Source organism: Mangifera indica, chromosome 3 (assembly GCF_011075055.1).
Source record: "Mangifera indica cultivar Alphonso chromosome 3, CATAS_Mindica_2.1, whole genome shotgun sequence".
Classification (NCBI taxonomy): Eukaryota; Viridiplantae; Streptophyta; class Magnoliopsida; order Sapindales; family Anacardiaceae; genus Mangifera; species Mangifera indica.
The window spans coordinates 10542338-10554523 of record NC_058139.1 but is presented as its reverse complement, the minus strand read 5'-3'; the positions used below and the strand labels follow the sequence as shown (position 1 = coordinate 10554523).

The following is a 12186-nucleotide window of genomic DNA, read 5'->3' as shown; positions in this document are numbered from 1 at the left end:
TTATTTAGTAAGAAAGAAACTTTTCGATTTTTTTAACGTTTTAATTTCCTGGTATTTAGTAAACGACGCCGTTTGTCCGTTTTGCATACGTGTCAGATTGTTATTTGCGTAGCGTGAAACATGGGATAATTGCTGATGAAGCGAGTGTCCTAGGCCAAGGCAAGCATTGTTTGTTTTCACGAAATTGGAGTTCTTTTATCACTAATATTTTGTATTTTAGTAAAATAATACTTGTTTTTAAGAATTTATATTAAAATAACTACGTTTCACATGTTCATCCCCACGAAACCATCTATCTTGATTTTGATAAATTACCCTGAATTTTCCTTACTCTCCAAGAAAATAAAAATGTTTTTAATTGTATAGAATTAAAATACATGAGGTTTTGATAGGGGTTTTGTGTAAAACTCAAATATAAGAGATACCTAAAAACTTTGATATATATATATATATATATATATATATATTTATAGGTCAATACCCGGACTAATTGATATTACAATACTATAAGTCGAAAATAGTTATTTTATAGATATGAAATTTATAATTTTATTTATTCAATATTTGTCTTTAAGATAAATCAATATTACCGCCCACAAATTAAATTAAAAGTTTTGCAAATCATATGTATTAAGTCATTATGCAAGTTACTATTACTTCTAGATTTATGTGTTATGAAAACGTAAACTGGAGATGATCTTCTAAAAATTTGAATAACCATAAAAAAATATAAAAACGGGGGAATGGATATGTGGATGTTGTTTTTAAAAAAGGTAATGTATCCAACAATATTATCATATTTACAGATGTTATAAAATATCTTATTAATTGTACCTTTTAGGTTTGAATTATATTTTATTTATAATGATCAATATATAGGTGATCACTTAATAACTCAACTGATCTATCGTATGTCATCTCAAAATGTATTTTGACTATTTTTTGTTTCCTCTAATATAATTCATTATATTATCTTTTGTCATTGTCCGCAACCTTTCGTACATAACTAACGCTATCACATTTCTTATTTTGATCATCTTACAATAGTAATAGATACAATATAAAAATACTTTAATTAATGTTGTTATTTGTGTTTTATACTGATGAGGGCATTCATGTAATTAGACATTAAAAGTTGTAATGCCTTTATTTTAGGATGTAGGGGCATTTAGGTAAAACCAAGGGATAGATATTAGAACCCTAACTATATTAGAGAGTTATTAATCCAGGTTGCATTTTACTTTTCCAATAAAACTATGTGTACCCACTTTGGGTACACAAATGTATACACATTTATATGTGTTATCATGTGATTTGATGATTTTGAATTAAGAGTAAAACAATAACCAATCATATGATGACACATATGAGTGTGTATATATTTGTGTACTCAAAATGGGTATACATAGTATTGCTCTTACTTTTCACTTCATCTTATTTATGAATTCTCTTTGGGTGGGTTTTATGCATTCTCTCCGAAGGTTTTCTAGGATTTTTTGAGTTATTCTGGTTGTTATTGGTTTTGAGGTTCCCAATCTTATGAGAAGTCCATGCCTTCTTTGCTCTTCTTTGTTTCAATTAAATTTGTACATTGTATTATTAATTTCGAAAATATTATTTGTATTATTGTAATTTGATTGATATAGTGGATCGGACTAGAGAAAACACTTTTGTCTTAGATATAAAATTTCATTTACAAAATCTAAATCAAGTATTTTCTATACTATTTTTCTTCTTCGTATTTTTATTATTGTAATCAAATATTAAAACAAATTACTATTTTCTTTAATTTAAAAATTGAGAGTGAGGATGGGGGTGAAGTTTGTGAATTATATCGCTATATGACGACGACAAAAAAAAGACAAAAAAAATCAAAATCATTAAAAAAAAAAAAAAGGTGTGCCACAATTTTAAGTTTAATTAAATTTATTAATAATGTGAATGGAAAAGAGTCCACGCAGAGAAGAGGAAGAAGAAAGGAATGAAAAGAGGATGAGCTGGCGTGAGGATGTGGTGTCATTGCTTTGGCTTGACTTCAATTTGCAGAAACGTATTTGTATGAGTAAGCGTGCGGCGGAGCCGAAGGTGACAGAATGTTGACAGATGACGTGGCTACTTTTACACTGCAATGCAAATATAATTGGACACGTCTTATAGAACCCCCCTGGCCCCCTCCAATTAGAGTTTGCATATAAATCCAGTCAAAGTCTAAATATTTTTTTATTTAAATTTAGTTTGAATAAACAGTAATTTAACTTTAATTTAATTTAAATTTATTAAATTCATATTAAAAATAATTTGAGTTTGATTTAAATGAATATAGTTTGATTAGAATTTATGATTTAAATTCATAACTTAAATATATAACTCAAATTTATAGTTTAAATTATTTAATATAATTTGAATCGAATCATAAGATAAATTTTAACTAAATCAAATTATACGTAATTCAAATCAAATTAAACTCTCGATAAATCAAGTTTAGCTCAATTTTAAAATAAACTAAACCTTTTAATTTGAGCTTGATTCATATTTAAAATAAAAAAAATTAAATTAAATTAAACCAATTTTTAAATTTAAATTAATTCAAATTAAATCTATCTGTACCTTCAATGTCCAAACACAATTATTGAAACCCATGACATTTTAAAGATAATAAATGAATGAGTTTAATTCTAATGATTGAATCACCCAAATCCTTATCAGATTTGGTGTACAAAAAATATATATATATTTTTATCGTGTGAATACAAATACTTTCTTTTTTTAACCCAAAATCTTTAACTCCGTGGGTGGACTTTGGTATCAGACTAAAACTAAAATTATTATATTTGTTATAAACAGTCCAGTTGATATTGTCTGCTTTGAGTTTCAGGCCCGTACGATTTTGTTTCTCCACATTGGAAAAAGCACTCAACTGAGTTAAGGGCTTCTGGCCCCTGCCTATATATACGCTCAATGGACTGTACGGGAGCGATGTGGGACTTCAGGTCACAACACACCCCCCCCCCCCCCCAATCGCGAATCGTGCTGATAACGTGTTATAAACAGCCCAGTCGATATTGTCTGCTTTGGGCTTCAGGCCCGCACGGTTTTGTTTCTCCACATTGGGAAAAGGCCTCAATTGAGTTAAGGGCTTCTGGCCCCTGCCTATATACACGCTCAGTGGACTGCACGAGAGCGATGTGGGACTTCAGATCACAACACACCCCCCATCGCGAATCGTGCTGATAACGTGTTATAAACAGCCTAGTCGATATTGTCCGCTTTGGGCTTCAGGCCCGCACAGTTTTGTTTCTCCACATTGGGAAAAGGCCTCAACTGAGTTACGGGCTTCTGGCCCCTGCCTATATACACGCTCAGTGAACTGCACGGAAGCGATGTGGGACTTCAGGTCACAACAATATTATCTTTATCTAACTAATTTATACTATTAATTATTTAAAAATATAATAATGACTAAAATTCTTTATTAATTAGCTATTTTTTTATTTTACTCTTGAATGATTTGATAAATGAGATCAAGTAAGATAGTTTAAAATGGAGAAGATACAAAAACAAAAAAAAAAAATGTTGCTGTTGGAACCTAGGTTAAGATTCACATCTAAATCTATTGACAATAACAAAGCGATTGTATACCCAACCATTTTGACTTTTTATTATAATTGTTAAATATGAGATCACAATCATAATTAGATGTCTAAGGTGCCATAGTTATAAAATTGCATCAGGAGTGTTATAGATATAAGGTCGTACTAAGGTTGTCATGGTTTCATACCACAATCATCGACTAGAGGTGATGGGCCTCTTCTCAACAAAACCAACCTTAAAACCTCAACCAACATATTGTTTAGCAATTTTTGAATTCATTCCTTTCATTTGAACATCATCAAAATGACACATATTTTAAATACATAAATAAATATATGTTTTATATAAATAAATATATACATATTTAATATATATTATCAAATAATTAAATAATTTTAAATTAAAAATAAAATAATATTTAATTAATTATTAATACATTGTATATGTAGTCGTACAAAGGTATACATTTCATTGCTCACACTTGTGTGTGCGCAAGTCAGCCAACTCAATGATGGTTTCATTACCATTGGCACTTTAGTCAAAGCAATCTGACATGGAATTCCCTTGGTCATTTGATAGGAAGCATTTATGAAGTATATCTTCAAATCTTTAATTACATGGCGTTCACTGGCAAATTTACCAAGACTAGAAAATTGAGTGTCAATATGTATTTTACAATTAGAAGTGAGTGTTTGAAATTTATTTACCCACATTTGGAAGCTCCTTCACTTTAAGATGAATCTGATAGGCCTTTCGCTTTCCAACCAAGTTTAGGATGGTACCAAGGTATCCATAAGGAGCAATCATATTAATTAAAAACAAACTTGAGACTCTTAATTTTGATATAATACTGTGGGTGAGTGAATATATTAACAAAGTTTCGATTTGCTAGAACATTGTGGGTGAGTGAATATATCAACCAAGTATTGATATACTTGTGATATGCAAAACAACATTCTTTGTAATCACATAAAAACATGTTTATATAAACATAATAGAACGATCGTTCTAATGGTAATACAACTATGTCAACTACATATCAGTTGCATGACAAACAATCGTTCCAAGGGGTGCAACCCCTATTCCATCAACACAATAATTGTTCATATTGATGAGTAGATATTATAAACGGATAAGGTTAATGAATAATGAATAGTTGTTCAATATAGGATATAATGATCGTTTTATTAACGTATCAATTCTTGTTCATTTTTAATAAGATCAAACCCGATAAAATATCATTCTAGTCCATTCTTTTTTAGGTTCTATCAATTTGGCCCCAAAAAAAAAATCTCACATATGTCTAACAATTTTATAAAACTCAGAAATTTCATCCTTAAAATCAAATGCGATTAACTTTATACAACTCACAACTTCTAAATCCTATATTCAAAGGTCAATCACCACACCACCTCTATCATACATACAACATTCCATTTTGCGAGAGTGCATGGTCAACACACATCAAAATAGCCTACGTTCCGCTTGCAGCCAATACAACCACAATATAACTTGCACAAGATTCAACAACCAAAACTATTGATAGTCCCGAGGGGATAACATCCTCCTATAGTACATGAAAATGTGCCCCAAATGTCAGATTCATGCAAACTTGATTCATGTGCTTCCAACCTTACTTCACAATTTTACCTCTCCATGGCCATTTTGCACATGGGATGGGGAATTGACATCATTGACCTTTAGAAAAACACGTGGTCACCTAAATGATAAAGAGTCAACAAAAGACAAGAACTTGTCAACAATTGGTTTACTATATAATCGAATCTTTTCATTAACTAATATATCATCAAGGCTAAGACACAAAGTAGTGTTTACCTTAGAATAACCGTTTATTTTATTTTATTTGATTTTTGTAGCAATGATTGAATAAGACTAGACTGAGTGACAACTCAATCTTATTATCACCATAGAGTCAAGTAATCATTCACATCTATCATATGGGCTCAAGATATCTTATCCCTATACTTGAGAATGATAAATTCTTTATCGATCCATCATAACCCTTGTACATTTCTCAACACAACCAATCATTGTTGTTATGATACTTTCTATTTAAGGACTATGTTTGATTAGTGTCAAATTATGTCAATTGATATACAATACATTTTAGTGATCTTAAGTCAAAAGATCTTATGTATCATTGTTTGTTAGAAGATGTATTCCATTGACATCAGGGTTACCATTAATATGGAATTCTATGGTGGGCTAGTCTGATGGAGTTTCAGTCAACAAAAACTCATGTGTTGTACTAAGTTATTACTAAACAACCTAGACATATTAGATTGGTTATTACTTTTCAATAGGATTATTTAACAAAATTATAACCTTATTATATTATTTATGCTCTTGGTTAGGATAAAACTAAGATTATAAATATTTCTAGAATGACAAGTTGAAGTGAATATAAGGTTTTCACTATCAAGATATAGGTTAATGCCTTCTTTACGATCCTACTATTCTAAAAACATTTATCTCTTACATTAAATATGAAAAGAAAGGATAAAGACACCAAATCTAGCAGAGCCCACCTTAGTGAGATTGTACCTAATGAGAAATGGGTGGAAGAGAGTGTTTTTCTAGTTTAAATTGATGTGACCCCATTACCACAAGTGAATTGGCTCACATAAAAGAGTTTTACCAAATTTTTAGGATTATATTGAGTTAGTATAAACTATACTGATATTTTATTAATTAAAATAAAAATAATTACAAAATTACGTCGGTAACAATTCGCTCTACAACCTAACTGTTGTGTTATGGAAAACAAATGCCATATCATCACAAACAGTAAAAGAGAGGCTTCACCTTGGATGATCTTGATGAGTTTGAAGAAGAATTTATCTATAAAAAAAATATTTAATAATAAAAACCAAGAGAGAGAGAATTTATGATGTGGAAATGATTTTTAAATCAATTTCAGATACGAAATTCTACTCAAAGGATTTCTTTTACCCAGTCCCAGTCGTCTCTTTTTTAATTTTATTTTTTCAATTTCCTTACATACGGGAGGTCAATAATCCATCCCAAACCAAACTTGCAGAGTTTAGTTGACATTTGACTTAGAACTGAAAAAAAATTCCTCCATCGACAAAACCAAACTCTTGTTTTGTTTTGTGAAGATGAATCTAAACTTGAACATGTTACAACTACGATGCTTGCATTTGAATGCCAAAACTTTCCCCTCAAAATCTCCAATTGATAGCATCCCACTGTTCCCCCGAAATCTCTCACGCTCAACTTCATTAGGTCTTTTTCATTTTTTATTTTATTTGTTTATTTGGTTTCTCAAGTTGTAATATTAATCATATGTTTCTTATGATTTGATTTATAGGATTCTCCGTTCGTTTCGACTCGATTTCTGGGTGTAAGTGCTTTTTTTTTTCCCCTCATTTCAGAATTGTTTTTATTTATAACGGCTTAGATGTGGGTGTTTTTTTTCATTGTTTTATTCTTTTTGAAGTAAAATTTAGGAGCTCAAGACATTTGGTAATCAAATCTTTGTCAGAGAAATTTTCGGGTTCTTTTGATCAGGATTCGGATCAGAATTATGTTACTGAACATAACAAGGTATTTCTACTATATTTATGCTAATTTCTTGTACTCTGTTTGCATATTACATAATCAGTTTTTTATTAACATCATTGGTTAATTGAAGAAATGATGCATATAGTTTTTCTTAAGGTTTTGGGTTTTAGGGTTTTATGTAAAGGAGCGGAATATTATTTCAATTCCTGTTGTTTCTTAAACATTTAATTTGTATTTTACTGAATTTGTTGTTTAACTGGCTGCTTGAACTCTCTCTCTGTCTCTCTTTTTTAAGTTTGGATTTGATATTATGATTTTGTATTCGAAATTAGTTTTGGGCCTATACTGATAGTAGCTTCTGTGTTTCTCGTTTGTATGGTTAAGCAGGAGAATTATTTGGTTTATACATTGAAGCAATCAAATACCCTTTTGCCCCATGTAGTCATTGCTAGCACAGTGTTGGCTCTCGTCTTTCCTCCTTCTTTCACATGGTTTACAAGCAGGTATGTAAATATTTATGACTTTGGACAAATTACTTGTTTAACAACTTTGTGGTGATACATTTATTTGCTTTTACTAGCAACATGAAGGAAGGATACTTATAGAGTGCAGTTTGTTTTTAATGCAATTCTAAGAGATCAATGTCGATAAGAAGGAAAATCAGGTGTCACCTGTTTTGTACTACACCATAAAACATCCATTTTAAAGAAATTATGAGAATGAAGTTGTGTGAGGTGACATCAATTGTAGTTCTGCTGAAAAAAGAAAAAGAACAAGTCTGTTTGTTCAGATTGCATTTTTCCTTGGAGCTGTCTTCTTTTGCTCTCCATCAATTTTACTATTTCATTAATACTTGTTGAATTGATGTGCTTTGAGGGAAAAAATTATCAATGAGAGGAAAGAGTCAGTGTCCTGTCTTCTAACAGTTAATTTTGTTTTTCTGTCTTGAGGTGAAAAGTGGGAAACTGGATACCTGTTTTGTTCTGATGGGATATTGCCTATTGAGATTTTTTAAAATCTAAATGAGGCGAAAGCTGGAACTGAGGTGCAGTGAGGGATGTTTGAAATTTTTTTTGGCAATTGCAACAAATTGACGTTGTAACATATTTTATTGAAAACACTCTTTTGAATTAGTTGAGGTGTTTCCATAATGATGTGTAACATATGATACTTGAGAAATTTTTTTGCAACTTCTGAGGGATTAAAATTCATTCTTTTTATCACTGATTTAGGACATTGAAACTAAATGGCACTGATGACAAACTTCATATGAAGTAATTTGCTGCATGAAAAAGTAAAGTCTTCTACTATTATAATGCTTATGACTCTATTATTTAATCTATTTCTAGGTACTATGCTCCAGCATTGGGGTTTCTGATGTTTGCAGTTGGAGTTAATTCCAGTGAAAAAGATTTCCTTGAAGCCTTCAAGAGACCAGCAGCTATTTTGGCTGGTTACATTGGCCAGTTTGTGGTGAAGCCTATTCTTGGATATATTTTTGGCATAATTTCAGTAACAGTTTTTGGACTTCCTACTGCCATAGGTGAGGTTCAGCTTTATCTTACCTTCAAAATGAGGTACAGTATAGTGTGTAACATAATATTAATTCATGAATCAGGTGCGGGGATTATGTTGGTTTCTTGTGTTAGTGGTGCTCAGCTCTCCAATTATGCTACTTTTCTGACAGACCCTCAGCTTGCCCCTCTAAGCATCGTTATGACATCATTGTCTACTGCTACTGCAGTTGTTGTTACACCACTCTTATCACTCTTGCTAATTGGGAAGAGATTACCTGTTGATGTTAAAGGAATGGTTTCCAGCATTTTGCAGATTGTAGTTGCACCCATTGCTGGAGGTTTGCTTTTGAATCGGTGAGATATTAAATCAAGGTAAAATTGCTGGAAGTGAGAAATTCTTTAAGAGATCCTCACCTGTCTCACATATCTGTGTCTACAGGTTCTTTCCCAGCTTTTCTAATGCTATCCGTCCATTCTTGCCTCCACTTTCTGTGCTTGTGACAGCTTTCTGTGTTGGAGCACCACTTGCCATTAACATTGAATCCGTTATGTCCCCTTTTGGTGTAGCCATTTTGTTGCTCATAATTGCATTCCACTTGTCAGCATTTGTGGCTGGATATGTTCTTACTGGCTTTACCTTCCCTAACGCACATGATGTGCAAGCGCTGCAAAGAACACTATCCTTTGAGACCGGTATGATGTTTTGAAATTATAAAAGACCATATTCTTCTACCTGATGTTTTCTCTTTTTTCAGGAATGCAGAGCAGTCTACTAGCTCTTGCACTTGCTAATAGGTTTTTTCAAGATCCACTTGTGAGTGTGCCACCAGCAATCTCTGTAAGTCATTGACTTCTCATTTGAACCACTTCTTGCCATTTGAATTGTGAGAATAAAATCTGGTGCTAATTTTTGTGCTTGATACTAGACTTTTATAACAATTTACATGTAACTCAGATTATCATTTTATAGCTTAAAAGGTTAAGTCAATGCCAAAGTTTCCCAGATCTTATTATAGCTACACAATGTTATATTTGATTGATTTTTTTTATTTTTTTATAAATTGAAATCGGCTTTAGAATCTCACGGATGAATTTGATGACTCCAATTTTTTTTTCTGAGATGTGCAGACTGTAATCATGTCGTTGATGGGGTTCTCTCTTGTCATGCTTTGGGCTAAGAAAAAAGAATAGCGAGCAATACAGAGGTCCTGCAAGTGTTGGATGTATTGGAAACTTGTACATCCTTCACACTTCTGTGCATAGGCTTGAAGTCACCGGAGCTGCTTCGGTGACTTTTGATCATTTGAAGAGTTGAACTCACTCATGGTCCATCAGATTTGATCCTCGTCATAAGTTACTGGTTTATTTATGTAAGAAAGAATGTATGTTATGTGAGATTCAAGATTATGTGAGATTCAAGAGTAAACAATTATGAGACTTGTAATGCACAAGTCAACTGAAGATGTTTAGCTGGCATGAGCTTATAATTATAGATTAGGATTATGGATTATGATTATAGGAATAATTGATTTTATGATATGTTTGGTACAATTTATAATCTATTGGATTATGAATTATCACAATCTAATAATTTAAGTGGGACTGTTTGATAAATAATTAAAAAGTTGATTATTTTTGTTAAAATATTCAATTTGTTTGATATTTTAGTTCTATTTATCAATCTTAAATTAAAAGGGCCAAAGAACTTATTTCCACCCAAGGTTTTATACACTTTCAAACTCTCATCCCCACTTTTTCGAAAATCTAAATATTTATTCATCATATAATTTTTATTAGAATTAACTGTTATTTATAAGAGTAAAAATGTTATTAAATTAATAATATTTAAAAAATTAAAATTTTATTTCTTTTCACATTATAATTTTGAAAACAAATAATTTTTTTTTTGGTCTCATAAATTTTTTGTTTAGAAAAATAATTTTTTTCTTGAAGTTTTATACTTTTTCAAGTTTCTTTTTTTACCGTTGTCTCTTTAGACTTTTTGAAACTTCTGTTTCGCCCCTATATAATTCATTTAGATTTGATGTGTACCTAAAAAAGGGAGTGTTTCTCTGTAAAGATGGTGACCCCAAATGACAAAAATCGCAACCATCACCCCAACATACTTGATTGGTGAGATGGCGATGTAGTTCTTCTTTGTCGAGCACGATTTTCTCTACGATCCCCCTTTCTCGTGTCTCTCTTGATATGTTGTTGACAGATTGATAAATAATTTAAAAAGTTAATTATTTTTGTTAAAATATTTGATTTGTTTAATATTTTAGTTATTTTTTTAAGTAATTAATTAAAGAATTTTACAAAAGTGACAGAAACTTGAAGATGAGATTTCTTTTTAGAAATTTTAATATTCTACTAATTTTACTAACCCCTCTTAATATTTATCTATACACTGTTATGCTTAATTTTTTAAACTAAATTAAAAGTGTGTAGTTTTTGTTGACATTGTAAATTAAATTTTAATAAATTATCATAGTAATGAATAACATTGGATATACGATAATTACAAAAAAATAAAAAAAATTATCAAATATAAAAGCTCAAGAAAAGTATAATACTAATATAGCAAATGTGATGATATACTAATTTTAACAATATGTTAAAATGTTTAATGTTAACTTCACATAAATATCACTAAAATTAATTAATAAATTTTATTTAATTCAAGAAAAAACAATCTTCATTACAAAATTTTCTGTAATACTTATAAAATCTAAGAAATGGTTGGAGGTTCAGTTTTATTTTTTATTTTCTAAGATTTCAAAATTTTATTATTATTTAGTTAAATACTTAAATATTTTGTATAATTATATTTTTTTTATGTAGATGACTATTTTTAATGCTATTAGTATTAGCATACGAAGACAATTGTTTTAATTTATTAAATTTAATAATTCAAAAAAAAATATATATATATATATATACACACACACACAAAAAAAAACTAATACTATTAACTTTTGGATTAAGACTTAAATAATATTAAAATATGATTAGAATTTATAAGTAGATTATTTACATAAGCTATTTTAAATAAGTCATAAACGATTATTTAATCCAATAATTCAATAATCTAGGTTAAATAAATTATACCAAATAAACATTTATTTGGGTTGCTAATTCTCGTGATTAGCCTCATGCTTCTCATAAAGTTTGTATGAAATTCGATGATTAAGATTGTCTCTGCTGCTTTAATTTTTAATAATAAGTTTAAAAGTGCTAATTAATTTGACAAACTATATAACAAATACAAGGAATCATATTCACCACATTATTTCCACATTTGAAATGGAAAATAATGCTTAACTTTCTCTTTTATCAATAACATTTCTCTAAAATCTCGAAAATTAATAAAATTTGTAAAATATTAAAATTTTTAACAAAAAAATTTAGGTTTGAATCTCTATTATTAACTTACTAGATTTATCTATTCAACTAATATGGACAGGTCTAAGTTAACTAGAAAAAAAAAGCTCTCCAACTTCATCTATTTTTTCCAAAAAAAAATACTCCT

General features: G+C 30.0%; 1 protein-coding gene across 1 annotated transcript; it reads left to right on the top strand.

Annotated features, from left to right (window-relative positions):
• The first annotated feature begins 6517 nt into the window (after nucleotides 1-6517).
• LOC123210101 (probable sodium/metabolite cotransporter BASS6, chloroplastic) lies at nucleotides 6518-10237 on the top strand. The gene is made up of 9 exons (XM_044628298.1): nucleotides 6518-6858; nucleotides 6944-6976; nucleotides 7073-7179; nucleotides 7525-7640; nucleotides 8487-8680; nucleotides 8756-9008; nucleotides 9094-9347; nucleotides 9410-9492; nucleotides 9783-10237. The coding sequence occupies exons 1-9, from the start codon at nucleotides 6732-6734 to the stop codon at nucleotides 9843-9845; spliced, it is 1230 nt and encodes a 409-aa protein (XP_044484233.1). The 5' UTR covers nucleotides 6518-6731; the 3' UTR covers nucleotides 9846-10237.
• Nucleotides 10238-12186: the final 1949 nt, after the last annotated feature.

What these genes read in the sequence shown, in the direction of transcription:
- LOC123210101 (XM_044628298.1), top strand. Translation starts at nt 6,732, where the DNA reads ATGAATCTAAACTTGAACATGTTACAACTACGATGCTTGCATTTGAAT. An exon ending in TTTCGACTCGATTTCTGGGT is followed by an intron (nt 6,977 to 7,072) that starts GTAAGTGCTTTT and finishes TTCTTTTTGAAG; the next exon opens with TAAAATTTAGGAGCTCAAGA. An exon ending in ATGTTACTGAACATAACAAG is followed by an intron (nt 7,180 to 7,524) that starts GTATTTCTACTA and finishes ATGGTTAAGCAG; the next exon opens with GAGAATTATTTGGTTTATAC.